Here is a 24,748-nt window from a genome sequence, read left to right on the forward strand (position 1 = left end):
CCCTCTCCACCCTTTGTGTGGTCTCTGTGTCTGTGTGGACTGCATGAGCCAGGCCAGTGTCTGCCATTAGCTGGACTGTGATCAGCTGTGCCATTGAAATCTGATCACAAGAACAACTTTTGAAGGATTCTGTTAACCAGTCTGTTTGTCTTGTCACCATTTTGTCTTTGTGTTTATTTTCCAAAATTTAAAAACAAGTCTGGGTTTGAGAAAAGCACCATATAAATTGAACTTATAATTATTAGTCATGTTTGAAGGCTGGTTGTGGCACCGTTCTGTCTAAGAGCTGCTAGAGTGAAAGAAGGAATATAGCAGAAATCCCAGAATATTGAACCTGGTAATGTTCTGGGTTTTATGGGTCAAAGTAATGTCTGGTGCTGGTCTGTGGTGCAACGTTCAAAACTTAATTTAGCAAAACAATGCAAGCAAGACAATCATATTTTTAAATGCATATTTAATAAAGTAGTGTTATAAAAGAGGTTAGTAAAAAAAAATTATGTGTTCAGAATTAACATTTGGTTTGTTTATTACAGACATCTTAATACCAAGCTATGGAAATATATTTGAAACGTGTATGATGAAGCTATCAGAATTCAATTTGTCCATTATCTGCTCTCTAAATGTCCACTGTGTCATTTATACATTCAAAGTGTGCAACTACTAGGAGTGTGAAGCAACCACACTTGTGAAGGATTTATGTGCAAGTATGATGATAACGGAAAAAAATAATAACAGAAAGCTGCCGCTTGCTGCGAGAAGCGCGTGGAGAAACAACTCCATCATCCTCTCATCCTTCCGATGTGGTGAATCCTTCTTTCCTCTCATGACAAACACATCCACTTTCTTAATCTTCCAATTTTTTTTTAATAAGACTTCACTCAAGCAGACATAAAATACAAACTCATCAACAGTCAGAACAGATAGAAGAGAGTACCTTCACTTGTAAAATTTCATTAAAAAGCCTTTTAAGGTATAAGAAATGCTCTTTTCAGTGTCAGTGGCTCTAAATGATGTTATTCATAGGTGTCTCCTTTAATAGCTGCATATGAACAGTGTGGTTATGGATAGTAATAATGTAAATGATGATAATGTAAATGTTGCAGAGTGGCTTTGTAAAGGCAACATGCAGAAAGAAAATGATTTAAAGTGTAAAGGCAGAGGGCCACAGCGTGACAGTTAATAGACTCATCCAATGACAGGACTGTAGGTGTGCTCTAACCCCTTAAAATCCCAGAACCCCTCTGTGGGTCCAGACTTACATTCCTCATCCTTTTATCCGTATGCCTTCTATATTAGTTTCGTTTTAGTTACTGAATAATATGCATTTAGATTAACAAAGAAATTAATAATTTGGGAGATTAAGGGGTTAACACAAATATAGCACTAACATATAGCACTCTGTGCATTGAAAACAAGTTCACTGCACACTCTTTAGACCGAGCTGATGAATACCAAAGCAGAATGGGATTAAACTTCTGTCACGTGGAGCAGCATGCAAGCCTCGGCTCACTCAGGCATAGTACCATGGGAATCTCGCTTGACTTGGAAGTTGACGCATCTATTCTCATACACATCCACCCTCCCTTTGTGGTCAAGTCACAGATCTGGAGAAAAAGAGGAGCTCTTGAGTGTAGCTCCATTAATGCTCACTTGGCAGGAAGACAGGAATGTATTATCGCATTTTTTAAAGATGTGGCCTTGGGCAGCAAGTCACTCAGGATAAGGCAGAGTGAACTACAGGTCAAGCACATAAACAACACTGAAAAGATAATGAACACGGTGCTGCTGTGTGGTTCTTTACATGTTGCGTACCAGGCGGCATACAGAATGCTGTGCTTAAACGGCTGCAGTCATGGCGTTCTTCTGTCTTGGATCAGGATGGCGTCCATCTGCGTAGGCAAAGCGCTCTGGACTAGTGTGTCGGAAGCCTCCACGGTTCATGGTGTCATACCGGGCACCTCGGAGGGGCACAGGGGGTGAGGGGGGCACGTCCTGGCGCAGGGGGCCTCTCTGTGGAGGGTGGGGGTGGTAAAAGCCTGGGTCATTGTGCCGAGGGTCCAGAGGACGAGGGGGGTAGTTGGAGTGGTAGCCTGGCTGTGGGGCGGTATAGTGGGCAGGGTCTCTGGGCCAAGCCTGTCCTGGGTACTCAGTAGGATCCACTGGACCCCTTCTGTAAGAAAGAACAGACAGAAAGTAAGTTAAAATCTGCCAAGTAGGAATTTTTAGCTAAGAAGTAACATTCCTTCACCTTTCTTTCCTCCCAGTGTGCCTGAGAGTCGATAGCTACCTACTGCTGTGCCAATAGATGAGTGAATAAGAGCTTAGCAAGGGAGGGACTGAATTGTGTTTGACACCAGAATGGCTGAGCAGAAGAGGGGAAATACTGCTGGGATATAGACCCTGAAGGAGAGGAGATATGGGAATACAATAATGACCTCTAATCCAAGCAGCTGAAATACAGAGATGGAGAGTGTGAAGGAGAGCAAAGAGCTACAGTCCAAAATTGGCATCTTCATCTGCTGTAGCATAGCAGTTTTGAGTTTAGGGTTAAGACAACATGTTTTAAAGGTATCACGACAAGTTTAAAGGAATACTCAGCAATTTGGCTCAGGAACTCAAATTTAACGCCTTCAGAGATCCTTCCCTAGGCTAGAAAGCCTGAATCCTGATGCAAGATGGGAAGTTTCTTGAACTGAGAGACAACATAACTGACAGGCAGGTAGAGACACCTCCTTGTCTCGATTGGATGGATATTGGTGGTCCACCTCATTTGATTACAAAAACTGTTATTTTTTTTTTCTGCCACAGTTTTTCTGTTGAGCAGATATTTTATTGACATCTGCCAGAATGTGAGGGAAACTTTGCTGTATATAATTTTTTTTAAAATTTTAAAATCACTGACTTCACCTTTAACACACATTTTTCCATATCAACCATGATGAAAAAGAGCGAGTTCTCTGAAAACAGTGGCAACAAGACGTTTGGTGTGTTTTACTGTTAAAAGTGTGAAAGGAAGATGAGGGAAAAGAAATGCAGTCATAAGCTTGGCTGCGTTTGCTAAGCTGCAACACTTTTAGCCATCTTTCCGCATGGCTCAAGGTCAGGATCAGTATCAGTGTAGGCATGTGACACATCTTAAAGAGCTAGGATAATTTAGTCCAACTATCCAAACTAGATCCCTTCCCATGTTTATGTGTCTGACACATGTCCACGAACAAGCTGCTGTTGAAGGTATCAATTAGCAGTCATGTTCTCCATATCACAAGTGTGTATCTTAAGTTCCTCCTGCTGAGTGTGGAGAACATTATATTTAAGAGTCCTTAGCTGGATGTCTGCTTTTCCAGCTCATCTTGGCTGCAGTATGTTGATTATCGGTGTTTGTGCGGGGTTCTATAACAAGTCAGGGCTGCAACCCCAGAGGGCAGGACAGCAGGCATTCCAAAAATCATCAGCATGTCCCTAATCTCTCTTCTCTGCTGACCACCCATCCAGCACGACAGCCGGGCGTCTGCATGCACACACACATAGTCCCCTACTCCATAACCCCTGCATACTGGACTTGGCCTTGCCATGTCAACTTCCTCAGGCTCTGTTCAACGTGTATAGAGAGGAGAGGAGTGCGGAGGCCAGATATATCTTTACTGCAGAAGATTATCAGCTTTGGTGCATGTAGTGGCTGTCTGCACCTGGTCCTAACCACGTTCAACAACACTCATGCAAAAAAAAAAAAAAAAAAAAGCCTACCCCAAGCACATTTACAATAAACCTTTATTCTCCTCTCAGTGAATTCCCAGACATGTCTAGCCTTCTCCCTGACACTAATCTAAAATAGCTCACGCATTTAGAAATCTCAGTTCTGGCCTGTTAAAGTGCAAAGCATACGAAGGCACTCAAATCCAAATCTGCCCCATTTTTTTTATTTAATCCCTGGTATTAACTAAATTTGTCCAGTTAATTGCCCATAGTCATATCCCATATGACTTCTAGTACCTAGATTGAAAGGACTGGAAATTGAAGATTTAATACAGCCATCTGCAATGGAGGATTGAGTAATAACACTCTTATTACACATAATAAGTCCAATTATGCTTTAATATCATGCAGGAGAGCATTACATCTGTCAGTCGCTCGTTTATTCCTGTACATCAGTGCTAGTGTGTTATGGCGGGCATCTGGGAGGAATTTGCTGTCAGCGACTGTGCTAAAATCCTTTTCTTGTTTTGGGATTTCTCACACCTGCCTCTGAAATTAGGAGGAAATTCCAAAGAGTCACCAATTTGCTGGTACTCATTCGCAGAGGGATTTCTGGAGTGTCAGTGGGAAACAGCTGTCTGAAAAACTCTGATACAGAGCTATGGCTGAGAAAATCCTACACCACCACACACACAACATGGATACACAAACACATACAGTCCAGACCATGCCAGTAATCCAGTACAGAGCCCTGGATAGTTTGGAAAACCCCTTCTACTGGTACTTTATGAAATAACAACTGTAAATAAAGAAGCTGTAAATAATGCCAGACAGAAGTGCTGGCTGTCTGAACAGCTCAGTTAATGGATGACTGAACAGGAAGAAATCCTCACATACAGTGGGAAAACAGTACTGTGTTTTCTTTGCTGTACTAACTCCCAGCTTCTTTCTAGCAGGGTTTAGAAAGCTTTATGGTATTCTTAGACCATAACCACTTTATATTAGCATGAGGATGTTCTACTCCTGCCAAATGCTGTAAATGTTGATTTTGTTGAAACATTCTTAGATGTGGCCAAATGTACTTTTCCTACTTTCCTTCAAAATACATAAGATAAGCAACACCACATGGTATAAACCCACCATGAAATGACCAAATATCATGAGGCAAGGCCAAGGAAAAATGCCAGTTTCATCATCATTTTAAAAACAGTGATGACACTCATGAAGCCAATTCAGTTATAATAAATAGAGCAATTGCCTCATTCACAAACTCATCATATCAAAGTTCAATCCCGAAGAGAGTGCTCATGTGGGTTTTCTAACTCAGTTAAGTACTCATAAAACTCCAGGTAACAAAGTTTCACTTTTAGAATGAAATTTCATTACCCAACTTGATAAGGCACTAACGACAGAGAGACCAAAACAAAAGAGCAATAAAGCTCGAGTGACGTGTAATGAAAGATAAATGGCTTTATCATCCAGCACTGCTGAGAGAGCAGTACACACACTCAGAGTGTCCTTCTCAAACGTTCCTCTTCTAATATCAACACAAAGTCCTGCTCAGTGTGATGGTCTTTTCGAATCTACTTTCTATCACTGTAGAACTGTTCGATTTTTTATCGTGGTCAGTCTGAGCAGTGTGCTTTTATGTGTTCTCTCCTGTAGCGTTCTTAAACCAGTTCTGTTATGTGGGTAAAGATCTGGAAAAGCTGTCGTGTGCTAATCCCCTACAGAGCACCTGGCTGCTGAAGTGACGCCCCGGACCCTGTGAGGCTGGGTAATGTTTGCACAGCTGCCCTCGGGAACCGTGCACCTTACCCCTCACACACACACACACACACACACACACACACACACACACACACACACAGATGACCCCTCTGAGCCACAAGACAGCAGCAGGGCTCCGACAGAGAGGCTCAAAGAGGCCAGATCCCGGCAGGATTATTTAGAATTCCAGGCTTTTATTGGGAGAAAGGAAACCAGGAAAACATTCACGCTACCATTATAAGCTTTAGCTGTCAGTGCCAATATATTAGACATCCATCCATCAGAAATGTTTTCCCGTTGGCTAAAGAGTGTGAATTTGAAGGAGTATTAATGTCTGTTTTAATAGCAATGAAAAGAAAATATGACAAGTATCAAATACAGTAGTGGTATTTAAATAAAAACACTTGCAAAAAAAAAAAAAAGGAGGAGTAAAAAATGTACAATCTACACATTTCTCCCTCTGTGTCTATGCGTGTGTGGTGGCAGGTAGAGCGTGGTTAAAAGGATGAATTAGGTGGTTAAGTGGTCTCGGTGTCTGTGTTGCTGTGCAGGCAGAAATAGCTCTTCGGATTTTTGATCTGAAATCCTGCCCACGCAGGGAGAATTCCTTTTGAGAGGCTGCAGAAGAATGCTGAAGGTCGGCACCTGTCGAATAAGGCCAATGGCTTTGTAGTGTAGCTCTGGAACGCTGTAAGAAATGCCAGGCTCCTAACTCACTCAGTGCCTGAAATCACAGCTGATTGTTCTCTACCACAGCAGCCAATGAAACCATCGATAAATTAACCCGTGCCTGATTACACCATTAACCTAACATTCTCCGTCTGTTACCTGCCTGGTGCACTAATGGGATGCTGTTTGATGCCTGGTGGGCCGAGCTGTACTAAATGAGCTTTGCTCTAATAAACTCATGCCTGTGCGCTTATTGATGCAACTGAGGAGAAGTTGGCTGGAGCAGGGAGCTGGATTTCACAGCTGATTGGATATAAAGAGCACCTTTATTTTCCAGAGCCTACCTGCGGGAAAGGCGGGACTAAGTGGAGCGGCTGGAGGAAAAATGAGCCTGAGCTGAAGCATTTAATGAATGAATGGATGAAGGGACAGACAGAAAAAGAAGCTGCAGCAACAGAAGACTTGCAAACATACATGCAATAGAGAAACTGAGGAGGCATGATGGAAAAACATTTTCTTAAACAGGCATATGTAATAAAGGATCGGGTGACGAAGTATAATAACACTTTTATTACACATAATACGACCCATTATGTTCTAGTTTAAAAATCATACAAAGGAGTATTATGTCTGTCAGTCACTCATTTATTCCTTAGCATCAGTGTTAGTGTGTTATGGAAGGTATCTTCCAGGAATTGGGGTTCTTGTACCTTCCACTGAAATTAGGACGAAATCCAAAAAGGTAAAAGGTAGTACAAGTAATGTAGTTACATGAATTTACATAGAAAATACAGGTATCTTACAACACAGAGTTTATTAATGCTAAAAAATTATTAAAGTGGACGTGAGAAAGTATAAATAATTAGAAGATATTTTGGATGATATAAACACATGTATGTGTATATGCAAACCTGCGACTCTAGTACACTGTGACTGTGGTTGTTCATTTAATCCTGAATTCTACGGGACCAATCAATGTGGCTGATAAGAGGAAACAAATGGAAGCAGAAATTACAGGCACTGGAAGAGAGGAAGGGAAGAAGAAGAAAAAGAGGGAGACAGTGGGGAAAGAAAGGGGTGAGGAGGTCCAGCCTAGCACAGATGGTGGATGCTTGGTTGCCAAGGCAACATTGAACAGGCAGAACAATGGAAATATGGCATTATTTTCAGAGCTCTCGTCAAATGTAACCTTTTTTTCCCCTTTCTTGTCACAAGTTCTTTTTCTGGCATTTTCAGTTCTGAATCTGACAGCTCTCCTGTACGTCTGACTGACATGTGAATGCTGTACTAACAAATGTCCAAAAATGCTCCAACAAGTCTCTTAAGCTCTGTTAAGATCTCAGAGCAGCAGATTTCAAACTCGTTTAAGCTGTGCAGGCAGGCCAGCAGGTCCTCGACATGGGACCTCACAGGGTAAGTGACACACACACACACACACACACACACACACACACACACACACACACACACACACACACACACACCCCCCTTACTATCCTTATGAGGACCTTCCATCGATAGATTTATTAATGCATCAACTAATGCTATGCTACACTTAAAGTTGTAGTTTTTGGGGAAAAAATTAAACAAACAAACAACAAAACAGTTTCCTCAAATGTTCAGTCAAATGTCCCCATAAGGGCAAAACTGTCGGATATTCCTAAACTTTGGGGTCCCCACCAAGATAAAGGCACACGCACACCCACCCTTTGTCAGTGGGCTGAAGAAATCTGGGAAAGCCTGTTTGGTTGGAGTAATGACTGAAATAGAGGGAGAAGCTTTCGAGTGTGAGTGAGCATGCACGAGAAAGCGTAGGTGATGTGACTGGGTTACACTCTATAGAACTGAGAGCAATTGCGTCACTGTGCCTCATCACCCCGAGTTCAGCCAGAGAGGCCACCATCTGCACATTAATCACCCAATTATCACCCCAACTATCCAATGAAAACTCTGCCGAAATCAAATGGAACTTTGACTTGGCCAGCTAATCCAATAATCTTCGGATGAGGAGGGGTGTGTGGCTCTTTTGATTGGCCGACTAGCCTGGATAATGAGCATATATATTATTTGGGGAATGGTTATAATTGGGCACATATGGAGGAGTGCGCATTCGGTCTAACAGGCCAGCAACCTTCCTCCACCTGTGAGGACCAGTGACCTCAGCTCTGGCTAGAGGAGAGCTCAATAGGGTTAGAATAACAAGGGGTTAGGGTTCGTGAAGGGCTGTGTGGCCAAGCCCCACCGTAATTATGTCAGCATAAAAACACATATTATAATGGAACTGGAGCAACAAGGTAACTTTAAAGGAGAAAATGGCTTTAAAATTGGGCTCTGGGGGATATTATGCAAACGTCTGTACTGAAAAACATTTCTGAAATGATAGAAGCGGTGTAGCTTAGATTCATCCCTGTATTATAAGTGATGCAGTCATGTATTATTTCAGCAGTATGTCATGAATGCTAAGATGACACTTTCATAAAGTTCTGTGAGTCATCCCAAGCATATTCATCCTGGTTAGTATTTATTTTTTTGCTGGTTGATGTTAATCATTTGAGCTGGGTTTCACACCCATCAGTGCAGATGGAGTGAGAGATGGAGTAAAAGACACAACAACGGTGTAACCCGATTCAAGCCAAGAGATGCAGCGTGATATCAAGTTGCAGTGCCGGCCTGTCTCCCTGGAGAGGATCAGGTGAATTCCCAGGCGGAGAGGGCCTCAGAAGGCAGACACTCCAGATTTAATTATAAGCTTTAAAGAGGATTACTCAGCACTGCGTGAGAGAGAAAGAGGCCGGCGGCTCGCCACTTTCTTTTTCTCCCATTCATATTCATTCCTGGAACCTCGTTTTTTGATCCTCTCTCCCCATCACATTCCCCACTTCCATTTTGTTCTTACGTTTTCATTCTTTCTCCACTTCTCTGACTAATCATGGTTCTTTTGCTTTTTCTGTGTGTCTAATTTACTGCTCTCTAATACTTCTCTCTTTGCTGGTCTCTCTGTCACAGTTTTTTTTTTTTTTTAACTCTAGTACAAGTTATTCCCTTTTTCTCTTGCTCTTACTCTCCAACACTTATCTTATTGCTGATCTTTCCATCACTGTCCTCTCTTATTGGATGGGCGGATGAGTGGGCATACCTGGGCAGGGAGGCATACTGGCGCTCCACGTCCTCATAGCGGGGAGCCAGTCTGGGGTCGGGACTCCTGACAGGCATCTGTTAAATAGAAGGAGAGTGTGCAGTCAGACAGAGAACCAACACACCCACACACACAGTCAGAGTTTCAGCACACTCATCCATTCCTGTCACATACTGCTTGTAATGGATTACTACAGAACTGATTAGATGACATGAATAGTGCAAGTCATTTTTGGTTCCGCCTAAGCTCAGCTTTATTCATGCTCTTTCCTCCTCTACATTAAGAACACTGATGAAAGTTCCCTTCCTGCTCTGAAATACCTGCAGGTTCCGTAATCAAGGCCTGAAAGGCTGCGAGAGAGCAGCTCACAAAGGCTGCTTATTGCGGATTTAACATCAGGAGTCACGAGTAGGGGGTAGGAGGTTAGATTATGTTACTAAAAACAGGAAGGAGCTGAGCAGTCCAGCACCCGTCATGGACTAACTACCATCTCAAACCTGAGGAAGAGCCACATAACATCATAATCTCTTAAGAGAGGTGCTTATCCATTTAACATACAGATTTGAGAGAGACCCCTACAAATACCAGAGTTTTTAAAAAGAAGTTACGTACCTCACATCCCATTCATACTTTTCAGGCACTTGACTACATTCAGAACCAGTCACTTCATTTTTTTTTAAGAGACTTCTCACTCTCACAATCTTTTTTCTATCCATAGAAACAAGATACGGTGATGGAAGTTTGAGGCTGCAAGAATGTCAGCCCGACATATATAGGTAACTTAATAAATTACAAATACTGACACATAATCCATGAGGAAATTATTCCAGTAGATTTAGTTGTGGCTGACGGATTGAAGGTTAGGGCCATTATGGAAAACTGGCTGCTTTTCCGAGGGCAATAAGTGGGAAATTGTGTCATCCGTCTCAATGAACTGGTTTTAAATACACGCTCGCTGAGCTGCCACCTCTATCTGCCGTGCTCATAATGGCTGGCCCACTGCCTGCATATTAAGCACATTTCTCCTCACTAGCTCTGAACATGGAAATGTCTTGAGGCCATGTCCTCACAGCGAGAAGATAAAGGGACAGGCATGCATTACTTAGGAATGGAGAGACAGGTTGAGAGAGGGGCAGGAACAGACTAGGTAAATGACAAAGCATTACTGATGAAAAGAGGGAGGAAATATGTGTCCTTTATTCAGTGTCAGATATTCAGTGTTTCTGCCTTTGTACATTTTTCACAGGCATTTTAGAATGAAGTGTTGTGAATTCACACAGAGTCAAGAATCTTTTTTTTCCCCCTAGCTGAAATAGTCCTTTAGGCTAGTGTGGAAAGAGGCCAGGCTGAGACTGTGTTGCAGGCAAGCCCAAGGGGAACAAAACACTTATGAACTGGGAAAGAACAGTCATCTCCTAGTGCCTGATATTACTGATATATTAACTCTGTGCCAGTGCAGGACTCAAATTTTTCCCATGGGTATCCCATATTCCCAAGTGCTCTGCAATAAAGATTTAGAATACATTTGGACTACCTCATGTCCTTGATGATTTGGCAAAGCAGCAGATTTCACATAGCTCTCACATGCACTCACATTAACATTTTAGAAAAGCAACACATTAAGCACCTTTCCAGAGTAGACATTCATTTAGCTACCAATTCTAATATATAAGGAGTCCATCGGTATCAATACTGGTATCGGACCAATACTATGAAATAACAGTAGGCTGGACTTATTTCATGTTTAATGATGGCAAAGCAAAGAAGATGGCAATGCAAAGAAGACTGCAAAGTGTGTTCTGTGAAAAATCAAGATGAGGAACTACAGCACCTTCCTACAATAAAAGTCTGATAAAATCTTAAAGAAACTCAGCACAAAGAGTCTAGACAATGCTAGATGACTGAGAATAAAAGATCTTGCTCAGTATGTTGTTCTTGATGAACAGCCACTATCAGAGCTTAAGTCCGGATTAGCTTTCTCCAAACCAGTGCCTTTATCTGAACCCAGCCTGCGCTCAGTTTAAAAAGAACCTGATCTTTGGACATACTAAAGAAGAAACAACTTCTAACAGTTCCCTGAACTCTGAGACCAGGTAATAGTGTGAGGCAGGGATATGATAAAAACTCGTAATGACAACATTCCCTATTTTAACCTGATTTTTGAAGTGTCTCATTCAAAGTTTATCTTGCAAATTCAGGCACCACACTATATGTGAGAGATAGCGAGATTCAGATGGACCTCAAGGTGAAGTGTTGAACAGAGTACAAGAGAGAGAGAGAGAGACTTCAAGAGTGGCTCTTAGCTGAGATGAAATAAATCCTTTGCCCAAACATAGCTGATAGCATCTGCAAAAGCAAGTTAAAAATGCTTCAGTTTCATAGGTATTCACAAAAACCCTCTTGTGAGCTTGACTCTATGCAGATTTATGTGTATTTCTAAGATAATCAGTGTGACTGTGTAAATGTGTGTGTGTCTGTGTCTGTGTGTGCGCCTGTCTGAGTGCAACCCAGTGTCTCCAGTGTGTGTATTTGTGAACTCCAGGTCTCTTATTGCAATGAGTGTATTTCCCACTTCTCCCTAAGATGATGGTTTTGAGCTCATAAATATTCAATCACTCCGATTAAACCAGTGCAGAGCGAGCAAGCCAAACAAACAGCGCTGCACAGACAGGAGCGAGGTCACAACCCGGCCGAATGGCAGGATATGTGGCTTTCCACCCCGTCACCAAATCTCCATATTAGAGCTGTGCAGACAGGTGGTGCCTCCGAACAAATTTCATCTGACCGACTGAAACACCCACCTGTGGCATTATCGAGTGTTTGTCCAAACAGGGCCAACATTACAGCATGAAAATGGCACTTGTTAAATGTTAATAACCTCTAAATGAGTTTAGTCATGGAAAAACCTTTTCCTGCATTGAAATTAATCTCGCTCTTGCTCTTTCCCTGGTGTATTGATTTCAGGCCTAAACACATACATTAAGATACATTAAATGATAAATATGTTGGTGCTGCGGTAAGTACATGGCCAAATATGATTACTCTTGGCCTGTTTGCATAAAGAAATCAATTTTCAGGTTCTGCCAACTAACAAACAAGACAAGTGGAACAGAACCTAGAAAGAATATTCTGGCTGTTCACTTCTCAGTGTATTGGAGCACTTTATAAGTTTAAATTGTATGTAATTTATATAATGTTCCAATCACCTCAAATGTGGCCATATGGTCGAGACTTTAATTTTGCACTAAAGCTTAGTCCTTATTCACTTCACTCTTACATTACCAAGTTTTCCAAAAAAATTTGTGACATTTTATACCAGGTTTAAGAATGACTTTATATTCCATACTTGTCTGGTCTTGCCAGAACCTTGCAGTACAGAAGTGGCTTTAATGAAACCCTGTCTATTCACTGTTTAATATAAAGGCAGCATAAAAAGACAGCAACTTGTTGAGCTCCTCTAGATCAGCGGTGGGTTTTCGAGGTTCTGTGTGACTGACATGTGGCCATGCAGCAGTAGCAAGAGCATCAGCCACTGTGTGAAGCTGAGTGCTCTGTGTAATGAAGGCTATAGGGAAGGCCTGTCCTAGCCACTCGGTTCCTTCAGCGCTAATGGCCTACAGAAAGCCATTTCACGGCATACTGAGCAGAAGGAGAACACAGTCAGCGGAGGAATTCACGCAGAAGAGACTGACACAGCAGACACGGACTGTCCATCCTGCACACTCTACTATCTATACCAAAATCTAAACCAAGCCCTGTGTCCATCTCAGATCCAAAACACGCACAAACAGCAGCTTGTGATGGCCCAGATGTTCTCAAAGAAATACAGATCTGTAATGCAGAAATAGCATAATGCAATACAGATGATCAGCAGAATGATGGTTAAATGTAGTATATTATCTTAATTGAATAATACATCGCTATTCTGATTAAATAGCATGTCTGTGCTGGATGAACTATGAAGATAGTGAGATTTCACATCAGGACATTTTTAAAACGAGTCATCCATCTCTGGCATATGAAGGACTAGAGGGTTATTAATATCAGCTCTGAGAAATAGCTTCCATTACTCCATCATGAACAGTGCTTTTAAAATACCATCAACAGCGGGAATATATAATTAACGGCAGAAAACAAAGTGCACCCCAGACAAGTACAGGTAATAACATACATTTCCAATTTAAAGTTTGTGTAGCTGAGAAAGGACACGGTGCAGAAAAATATAAAATAAAAAAAAAAAACTGAGTTCCTGCTCTTTTTCCAGCTGACTTGGGTGTTTCATCATCCGTTGCGGCAGGCACTTGTTTGAACAGTGTGCTGGTCATTACTCTTACACACAGACATCTGATCACTTTCTCGTGAGGACATGAATTACTGGCCATGTCAAATCCAACTGAAGGGCAATCATTTATTCCTCTGAGCTGGTAGTATAAATTCAACATGCGCAAAAACATGCATCGCTTCCTCCCCGTGGGTGGGTGAGTGGGTGGGGAGGGAGATGAGAGAGGCAGGGAGGTGAAGAGATGCACTGATTGAGGCGAGATGTTTTATTTCAGGACGGTAGTTGAAACAGCAACAGACTGCCGAAAGAGAAGCCAGGATGGGATTGGACCTGCACAAACAAACAGACTCATAAACACACACACACACACACACACACGCACAGAGTATAAGCCTCTGGCTGTACTGAGAAGAGAATCTTATCGGACTGCAGACAAAAAGGGGAATGTCGGAGTGGCTCTGTGTTATTGGCTGCAAAAGTGACTTCCAATGTATTCCTTTAAAACCCAAGTCACTCTGATGACATGCCTGAATGTAAACTCCAAACATATAAAGACACACACACACACACCATTTTTCTCTCACTTGCACAAGCACACTAACACACACCCACTCATGCATCCAATCAGCCCCAAACTCAACCCTTCCTAATTGAGTTTAGCTGAACTGCTGGCACTGCACAAGTGATGCGAGTTATAGATTATACGAAGCTTTTGCATTGCCATTGATTCCCTTGTGGGAAGAAGGAGCAGGGCAAGATGTGCAGGGAGGGGAACTGAGCTATGCTCTGACCATCTCTACCATTTAATTAAGTGCACAGAGTCAGAAGACCACACAGCAATAATATAAGTACAAGTGTATGTAAAGCACTGCTGCTCACAGAAGAGACAACAGGAAGAGCACAATGTACCAGATACCAGTGAAATGTGAGACATGGAGATTTGCTCTAAAATCTGAAATGTGAACAATTTCATGCTTAGAAATGTCCAGTGTTCACCCTGATTAAAATTCACAGTAATAATGTTCAGTATAGTACATTCTGGTTGTTATGAGAATTAAGACCCATAAAACAGGCTAACGGATCATTTGTCCCTGGATATTATGTATTTTTATACTATGACAGCTAGACACTAAATAAGAAAATAGAGTGAAACTGATAATGATAGGATGGTCACATAACACTTAACCTGTAAAAATGACATTTAGGAAGTGCTGAACCTGCACTAAAGACACTAAAGATACAGGCTAAGAGAAAGTTTGGGGGTGAAAAAAAAACAATGTTTTAATGTTATTTTATGAACTCCAGACTGCTGAATAAAATCTGTTCAGATGTTCAGACTGTGTTAAACACAACAACAGATAATTTTCACGGTCAAGCCTGTGAATCAAAATGGTGTCACATTCTCATCAGGAAGTGCCTGTTCACCTTCTTTCTCCAACAGAGGAATGGTCATTTTTCTTTTTGCTAGCTCTTGCTTTCCTTCCACATACCATCACTATGAGTTACACTCAAAGTCGGCCTGAATGTCAGCAGGCATCTGCGCTCAATAAAGCTGTGGGCTAAAAACAAACTCATTCATTTAAGTCCACTTCGCCGCACTGTTCTCCTTTACTGCGGTAATTGCCGTGCCTTGTGAAAAGCCATCAATTTCCAATCCTAATTAGTAAGAGTCCTTAAAATCTCCCCAGCAGTCTCTGAATGCTAGTCCCACTGGTATCTGATGCAATGGCTAACAGACTCCTACCCGGCAACAAAAGATCTCTCTGATAGCTTTAATTTTTCATAATTTCCTCTAATGAGATTGCATTGATTTTTACTGGTGCATGATGACCACGTGGAAAGAGGAAGTAGATGGAACACTTGTGCTGTAACCCTGTGTCACTTCAGAATTTACTTTCTGCAACTGAAAAAAATCAATCATTCACTGACACTCATATGAACTTAAAAACGTATAAAGTGCATTGGAACATTTACAAGAGCTGTAGAAAATATGCATAACTGTGCGTGTAGTCCTTAGAGGGTCTGGTGGGGTGGTTCTGCATGTGTGTGTGTGTGTGTGTGTGTGTGTGTGTGTGCGTGCGTGCGTGCGTGTGGCTATAAGGAGCCACACACACATAAGGAGCTATAAGTGTGTCTGATAGTGCTGTCTGTGAAGTGCAGAAACATTAAAGCATGGAAACTCCCACAAGAAATTAGAACATTTTACTTCTCTCTAATTTTAACTTCTGCAGCCAGGGTGAGTTATGTAAAACCTACAAGAGATTTGCTCTTCAGTCAGTTGGTGGAATTTTCACCCTCCTAGCCTCAACGGGCTCAGAGAAGAAGGTTCTGAGAATTTAATTCCTCTAAACCTGAGCGCTAGAGAAAGAGAGAAAAGGATAGAGAGAGAGAGAGAGAGAGAATTGGTTTATTTATTTACTTAACCATGACAGCAAAGATCTTGAATCTGAAAACCGTACTCTGGGTTAATACCCAATTTCAAATGTCAGATACATTCAGGATAAAATTGGATACTTTGGGAAAGAAACACAAATGTCACACGCTCCACTTCTCAATATTCAGACAATTAACAACATTAAAGGTCAATACACAAAAGAATGATGCTTTTAACGACTGAGGAGTTTGCACATATTATGTCTTTAATGGCTTCCAGTGGCCATGTTTAATTTATCTTCTCTCTTCACATTGTAGCATTCCCAAGCCTGAAAATCTTGCTGCGTGACCAGTAAAAGCCAAACGAGTGGGAAACACTAAATAGTCCCATTCTAATCAGCCTTTTGATATGTGCTTATATTCTTAAGATAAATCTCCTTAAATGAATAACTCATAAATGCATAAATAAAAGCTTAACTCTTATTACGGGAGCCATCGCTCTCCACACGTTCCGCCTGCTTCTGTCTGCTTCCCAGGAATTCACCTTCCTTTGTTCTCCTAATCCATGAGGAAACTTTGAAGATGGGCACTTTGGGAAGTGGGGGTGCTGCTCTGTCTGGGTGGCAGTGGCTTAAGAAAATTATCTCTAGTCCCTGAACCCACTTCTTCACCCTCTTTTTTTTGGTTCCTTTTTTCCCCTCCTTTCTCCGATTCTCACTCTCTCCTTATCAGGTACCCACCTTGAGTTCTCTTAAGGACAGCATGCAAATTTACAGAGAAAAGAGGCTCTGTAAGCAGAGAGGGAGGTTAAAGCTGACAGGTCTGGCGAATAAATCTCAGACCCTTTCATATCGTCTTAGTGGAGTGTGTGCGCCCTTTTTCACTTTTGGCATAGGGCAAGTGTACAAACCCCCAAGTGAGCATTTGTGAATGGAGCCATCTAAAGTAAAGAGTTGTAGGACTATGAGGAAAGATGCATTATGTTTGAAATCACACCCTATTTACTTTATTTGTGGCAGCCTGGGAAAAGCCTTTACATGGTGAAATTTTGAGATTTTCTACTATACTGAAAACTACAGTTCTGAAAACTACAAACTTTTACAGAACTGAAATATATTTCTCTTTTACTTGTATCTCAACCACAAGTACATTTTATAGTCTGGTTACCCCTAAAAAAATTGAAAGGGTGAAAACTGCATTTAAACATTTATCTGCAAACCAAATCACAGGTATTTTGACAGCCAGTATGTGATTACTGAAGTGATGAGTGAACTGATTAAATCCATTTAGCTATGGCATGTAGCTATCCAACAACTTGATCAAAGCTGGACATTCACTGTGTGAGAAAACCATATTTTGCTAGCAAGGTTTTAGACATCTATAGGCAGACTGACTGTTAATCTGGCTTCTTACACCATGTAATATTTGCAGAAGGATAGACTAGGGAAATTTAAGTTGTAAAATCATTTCCATGTCAATTTAGTTAAATGTATTTATGTTTGTAAAAAGATGTAAAAATACATTATAAGCAGAAAAACAAAATTTTGGTCAAAACCTACTTTTCTGTTTTTGGCTCAGTGACATTTGGTGGGTTGTCTCAGACAGCCACACACTTCGTAGTAATGTCAGGAGGCCCAGTGGAGGAGATCCAGTGTATTTACTGTAATAAGTTAGAGTCCAGCATTTGCAGTTGGTACAGGATATCCATAATGCATTATGCTGTTTTAGGAGAATTTCAGTACTTATAAGAGAATAGCACTGGGTGATGTCTGCTGCATTTCCATTCCAGAGTGTGTGACCTTCTGTGTCTCCGTGCTTGTGCTGTTCTTTTCTATAGGTGCAGTCACTATATCTATGAAAGTGCTGTGTGTGTGTGTGTGTGTGTGTGTGTGTGTGTCTGAGTGGGTAGCAGCTGGCTGGGCAGGCAGGTTGAGATGAAGGTGTAATGGGATGGAAGCGACGCTCCTTTCTCTCCCTCATGGAGATGATTGCCAGTCAGAAAACGCTTGGTTTAAATGCAGCCTCCCTCACAGCGCCAATCCCCACAGCTCTGCAGCACTGCCGACCCCTGTCTGTCTGCAAATCATCTATCACTCTCGCCCGGCACTGCACACGCCACAGCCTGCATTTCAAAAGCATCAGCTTCTGCCTACACATCAGAAAAAATGATAAAAGCAGCACAAGTGAGGCCATTTATAGGTGTAACATAGAGAAAGATATCGTGCAAATATACAGTTTGAGACAAACAAATGTTTGTTCTTTTTAACCAACAGTACCAGGGCAACTGTGACATATAAAACTGAACCTGAAGTATTAAAAAGCTAAAGGTCCGTCTTCATAATGTCACATCGGAAGGAGATGTCAGGTTCTTTGAGGGTAATTGCCTGGTATTCTCTTTAGGCATGAATTTGCACAGCGCTAAGCAAAGCGTTCCTGTGACATTCAGCAGTGCTGCAATCAACAGCATGACATTAAAGTGAATTACTGTCCATTACAGTAGCCCCATTTACTTCAGAATAGAGAGCGAGGGAGCAAATAAGAGATATAGCAGTACTCGACAGCAGAAGAAAGTACACTCTGCTGCAAGTCAGAATTTGTCAGAAATGGTGGGTATTAAAGGTCCAAATGGACGGTTTTCGACAGTAATGCCAGTGCATACCAAGGCGAGTCAGTGATCACTTGAACATAATACTACCTTCAGCCAAAAGTACACCGTCCAAGGCATGTACAAGGTGCTCAAAGCTTTAAAAGCTAAAGGAATAGGACAAAATTATTTACAAACTATAGTAATGCTCTATTGGTCATTTTGGTCAAAAGGTTTCCTAGTCTGAAAGTTCCTGACCATGTTTAGTGACTCTCTAGCAATAGCTACAAGTGTGGCTTGCAAGACTAGATGCAGGCCGGCAGTCTGAGGAGCAGGACGCTAATCCCTTTTTGCTACACACCAGCTCCTTCCTGAATTCCTTAAATCCTCAACTGTGAATTCCTGAGCTCCACATGGCATTTGGGCCTTTGAAGTCCTCCTAAGATAATCCACTGAGGGAACAGACATCCCTCATTTCCTCAAATAAACTACCCAACTCTTCAGTCCCACATATCTCAATGCTCATTAACTGTACAAAAAGACTCAACAATGCAAACTTTCTTTTCCTGTGACCAGAAGCCTCAGTTTGTAGTACTATCCATCCTCTACACTGACCCCTATCCACCTTTGCAGATGGTATAGCCTGGTTCCAACTGTGCCCATGATGCCCAATGCTGTGAGGGCTGATCTGAATGACACAGACATACAGAGGTGGGTGGTGGCAGGGTCTCTGTTTGAGCTGTCCTGGGGTTAGAGGCTCAGTGACTATGCTGGTGGTCAGTGACTGCAGGGGGTAATGGGCCTGATCAGTGACCCGACTCGTGCATACTGGGAAGCACAGCAGGCCAATTAGCACAGATTGGGTAGAGGAAGGCAGCTGAATGCAGCTGGAAACATAACTAACTCTGCTCCGGCTGGCCGGAGGCTGGACACACAGACTGCACTTTGGTTCAGGATGTGGTTAACCAGGGCGCATAAGATGCCAGGTCATGATGTAAAGACCAAAACACAAGGGTGCATGCTGTTATAGGAAAATAATCCACACCACTGTGGTGTCAGACCATATCATACTGTTTCCAACCAGAAGTGGACTATTGTCTGATAAAAGCACATCACAAAGTGTTTTAATCCTATTATACCACAGTGATTTTCCAACAATTACAATATTTAATTTTTTAAGGAATGACACATCATGCTTTTTAACCATTTATAGCTACAATTAATGTTATGGAATGTCTGAGACAAGTTAGTTCCTGTTATAACTAACCTTATAGCTGCTATAAACAGTCATTCCCTCACCAGGCACTGTTTTTTTTCTCACTTTTACAAAAGAACAAAGATGCAGCTTGTCATGCTACCATGAAAACCAGAAAGTGCAAACTTCTCTGTGCTGAAGACTCTGTCATGGTGGAAAATCTATGACTGTTACAAAGCAGTGACACTAGCGGTTTCTTCCATAAATGTTAAATAAATGTCTTTCTAACAGAAACTTCACTATATCAATGATTATATGTTTTTCTTTGTTAAATAAGTTTTTTTTTTAATTTGTTTATTATTATTACAAGTCTGTTACTACAGAAAAGATAACGTATTAGAACTAGCACATAAATATAAACCTTTGATTTCAATTTTGGCTGGAACTTTTGTCAGAGTTGCTGTTACAGAAAATTAATCCACACATTTAGTTTTGAGAATTCAATAGCACTGTGGTATAAAATTTTTATAACAGTTATATCAATAGTAATGTCCACATGAACGCATAAAAATTCTGATTTCCTGGAGAAGAAGATGGTCTTAAGAATCTTAACCTTTGTCGCCAATTTTCAGAGAATCCTGTCAAGTAAAAACACAGACTCGGTACACAAACACCCATTCAGACCAAACGTTGATGAATGAAAGCAGGATATGGATTACGGAAATTGAATAGGGAGATTGTAGAAGGATTCTATTCAATCTGGCTTTAACACAGGACAATACAATAGTCTGTCCACTGCTGTTAAGAGTCTGAAAGCTGACCTGAATGCAGCCAAATTGAATTAATACAATACGATTACTCAAATACCACGCACACAATGAGGCAACTGACAAGGAAAATCTACTCAGTCAATAAGATGAAACAAGTGCAGTGCAAAAGGTCAGATGTCACTTTTATCTGACAGCTGGTGAAATATGTTTGCACATCACCTGACTGGATTTCAATTTGGCACATAAAGAGCAACATCAGTTTTAAAAGGTTTAAATCAAGCAGTTACAATGATTAACAAACACTTGCACATAGAGTCATGATCTGTTAGGACCTCAGGCTGCAATGCACAAACGAAAGCCTTCTCATTATTCTGAACTAAACTGAGACTCAACTGAGCATAATTCCCTAAAAGGGAGTTAAAGGCAAACCAGTGTATGTTATGCATTACAAAACTGGTACACAGCCACGCTAGTCTTCCTAGAGCTCTGAAGTCCTTATGTTGACAATAGGCTTTTCTAGGTTATTTGCCCCACTGTGGCCTTATATGCCCTTGGCATGTCAGAGTGCCTTGACCCGATCATACCATACATTAATCAAACATTCCGACTTACCAAATCCGGGCTTCTACACACACAGACTTAACTAAGGCCATGTTTAATACTCTGTGCTTACAAACATGCTCAGTGGTTTTACAGAGGCAATTAAGCAGCCTTTTAAAGAAACAGAGTGTCTCTAGCAAAAGTAGCAATGTGTATGCCACAAAGGCAGAGTAACTGAGAGCAATGACAGTGTGCGGGTTGACTGAGGTAACAGGTAAATACAACTGAAAGGCATTTAAATAAAGTATGGCATAAAATAGCAAATAAAATGAATACAGAAGTCATGCAGTTGTTAATTTAAGAAAAAAATTCAGAAAGTTCATTTTGATTTTTAAAGTGAGGGTTAATTATAATGACACTGCTATAACTAAAATTTGAGCTCCAAGGTGACAGATACATAACGAAAGTGCTTTTTGACTTTGGGCTGCATAAAGATAAAAGATGCTTCCACACTTTTTCTTGTGTTTGACTCTTTGCATATTCAACAAGTTGGCACTTAATGAGCTTACATTGCAATTTGGGAACACAATCTGTCAGGCACTCAGAAATGTATGAAGGTGGAAGACTACCGAGCACTTTAAACGGAGCAATTCTGAAATCAATCTCAAGTTAATCAGATAGGAAATGTAACATTCAGATCTAGACCCTCCACCTATGAGGTAGTAAGTATAATGTAGCTTTTTCTCCAAACTGTAGTGTATTGTAGTGTTATGAAATAGTAAAAGGATGTCACAATATTCTTTTAAAAAAATCACCAACTTTGATAGTCTCTAATTTAGAGGTAGAATAAGAGCTGAAGTAACATGCGAGTTCCTCACTTTAGACATATTGTGTGCTGAAAATAAATCATTATTGCTTTGTTTGTCAAGAGAACCTTTTACATTTATATTTATGAGCACTAGCAGTCTTAAGTCTATCTACGAATAGCATATGACCCATGAAGCTGTCAAACAGCAAATGGAAGATTTTAAATTTTGAATCACAGTTAAAAATCTTTTTATAACAATGCATTTTCTGCTTACTTCTCCAGTTGTCCAGACATTATTTTTGTTAGATTTCTTTGCAGCATATTTACTTAAGAGAGAGAATCAGGTACTGTAGTGCAATAATGATCATAACAGCTGTTGATGGAAATGATGCTTCTCGCAAACTTAGGCATATTGCTCCTGGAATAAAAAACAATGTTCACCATTTTGAAACTGTACTTTTCACAACTATGACTGTAACTGACTCTAACCTCAATTACATGCTGAACAAAATCCAGAGAGTGGGTAACAATGTGCTAAGAAGCTGAAAACAGAAAGGCTGCCAGAAAAAAGAGTGGTCTTTAAAAGACAGAAACACAAAAGCTTTTATGGACAGAAGATAAATTGCCAAACTGATCACATACATGCCCTAGAAGGGAAGTTGGAGATTAATGTTTGAGTCTTGAAAAGAAAACATAAAAGTGCAAAAGGACTTCCCAGACACAGAATAACCTTCTGCAAGAAAGAAACGAAAGTGAAGCACAGAAGTGAGAGATTTCTTTAACGAAAAAGAACATAAGTCCTCGTGTCTTGAATTCTCTTTTTTTTTTTTGCTTTAGATTCAGGTGTTAGAATGAGAGAACCTGCTAGAGTGGGTGATCTGAGAGAAACAGAGAGACAGATGGAGCACTGAGAGTGTGAGGGTGTGATAGCTCTGCAGCTCTCAGACCGTCATCATTATTCAGCTCCTTCAATGAGAGGAAGACCTGCAGCTCCAGGCTTCTCATTATACAGCAGTGCAGAGAGCTGTGAGCTGAACACGGTGAACATTACACACTCAGGCCTCTGTCATGACATCCACACTACCTCCAAGCTCTGCTGTACAGACCCACCATGGCCATTACGACCTAAGTGCCATATGAGCCAAGGAGGGCCCATTAAAGTCAGCCACGGCAGCTCTCAAGCTATGAATGTGAGAGTAGAGGCAAAGCTTAGACTAAACCAGAAACACAGTAATGGAAAATCCAGATTCATATATAAAGAGGTTGAGCTAATATAGCTTGGTTGATTGTAATTCCTCCTGAACAAGGAGGCCTGGGAAACCTTATAGGCTGTTTTGAGCCACATGCAATAAATGCCAAGGTTGTGTCACTACAACAACTGGCAACACAATTAAACAAAAAGGGGTTCAGGACTAAAAAATACACTAAACATACACATAACGCATATATTGTGAAAAAATATAACATTCTAAAGACTTATTAGGGCGCTGACATGTTCATTTATTTTCATATAAATTGGTAACGTCCATGTTTTTCTCCCTCCTATCCTGAGATAATTCCGTTTTGATTCAATAGTGCTCTGATCATTTTAGTCCTGTCCTGATAGACATCCCTGATTTTGCGGGTAGATCTCATCTTTTGTGTTGGAAAAAAACTTTATTACTGCTGCCACTCACCATATTTAGTCGTTTTAAGAGAAATTAATGCTTTGGGCGAGTCTCTAAAAAATGTAATTGCACTCGTCTAGGTACTGCATCCACATGGAGATTATTAGAAAGAAGATAAAGGCAACCAGAAGTAAGAGTGCAATCCCACAATCTGATTAAACTGGCTATTATAATGACCGCCTCATTTTATATTCCAATATGCCATAACATCATGATTGTGTGTTCTATGAATAAGCTCATAATATGAAAATATCACCATGTGTAAATGTATACATTCAAATTTTCATAGAAAATAAAGTTGTCAGAAACTTGCTCGTCCCATGCTGATTTTTCCCATGTTAGATATATTTTATTATAGACTTCGTCCTACAAATTTAATACATCATAACAGTGCTTAAGGCAATTTAGTGAGAATGTAAAGCCAAAAATTACTGCTTTTCAACTCCCAATAGTACCAAAATGTTTCCCTGGGTGAGGAAAGGCGTGGCTAGGAGAGGAAGAGAAAAACAAGAAGGGGGAAAAAAAAAAGCATGGTACATCACCGAGCTGGCTGTAATTGCTTGCTGTGGAAACTTCCACTCCCTCTGGGATGATCTACAGAAGCTGTGTGGCAGCAGCTGGACCAGCGGCCAAAACATTTTAATCATATTACACGTGGCTGCCGATGAATGGGTCACAACTTCAAGACGTGGTGCAGAGCGTCACATGCCACGCTGGGGGTTATCACACACTCCCTAGGTGCACTGAGTGCGATTGAGCTGCAGATTATTCCTGCATGCCTCTGGGCCATGGGGAGGTTAGCAAGGGTTAGCATGCAGCCTGGGTTTCTTTAACTGATTTTCTCTCCCCTGCAGCGGATTCACTGAATCCCAGTTCTAATCAAAGCCAGATCTAACTGCGGCTCTGATGAAAGTCAATGGGACACACTGCCACTTTTTCACTGCTGACCTGTATTACCTGGGCAATCCTAGAAAGTTAAAGCCAAACGTATGAATAAATAAAGCCCTTATTCAAATGTAACTCTGTACCACACCATGGGAGTACAAGGTGGTCCTAAAGGAATGGTATGGCCAAAAATATTAAAAGTGTTACCAACGAATGTTTTATTTATTATGATTTTCTGACTATTCGATGTAAAGTCATAATGCCTGGGTTGTTGGTTTAATATATATGAAACATAACTTGTGTACCCTCTGGCAAGTTAAGACATGTTTAAGACATGTTACCTAATACTTGGCAGTCTAAGTGCTGACTGTGTTCA

The 24,748-nt window shown here is 41.0% G+C and overlaps 1 protein-coding gene across 6 annotated transcripts in view; it reads right to left on the minus strand.

Moving 5' to 3' along the window:
- Positions 1–437: 437 nt before the first annotated feature.
- pard3bb (par-3 family cell polarity regulator beta b) overlaps positions 438–24,748 on the minus strand; it is a 273,499-nt gene continuing 249,188 nt past the window's right edge. For 5 of the 6 annotated variants that reach the window (XM_053234427.1, XM_034304641.2, XM_026912654.3 and 2 more), the window contains 2 exons: positions 9,269–9,345; positions 438–2,170 (listed from right to left, as the gene is read on the minus strand). In XM_053234427.1, the coding sequence (XP_053090402.1) occupies positions 1,837–2,170; positions 9,269–9,345 (411 nt within the window). In that variant the 3' untranslated portion in view covers positions 438–1,836. Of the gene's footprint in view, positions 2,171–9,268; positions 9,346–17,482; positions 18,073–24,748 lie in introns of those variants that run through there. The other variant, XM_034304642.2, reaches the window with a different exon arrangement.

The sequence above is a fragment of the Pangasianodon hypophthalmus genome, chromosome 5, assembly GCF_027358585.1.
Source record: "Pangasianodon hypophthalmus isolate fPanHyp1 chromosome 5, fPanHyp1.pri, whole genome shotgun sequence".
In the NCBI taxonomy this organism is placed as follows: domain Eukaryota; kingdom Metazoa; phylum Chordata; class Actinopteri; order Siluriformes; family Pangasiidae; genus Pangasianodon; species Pangasianodon hypophthalmus.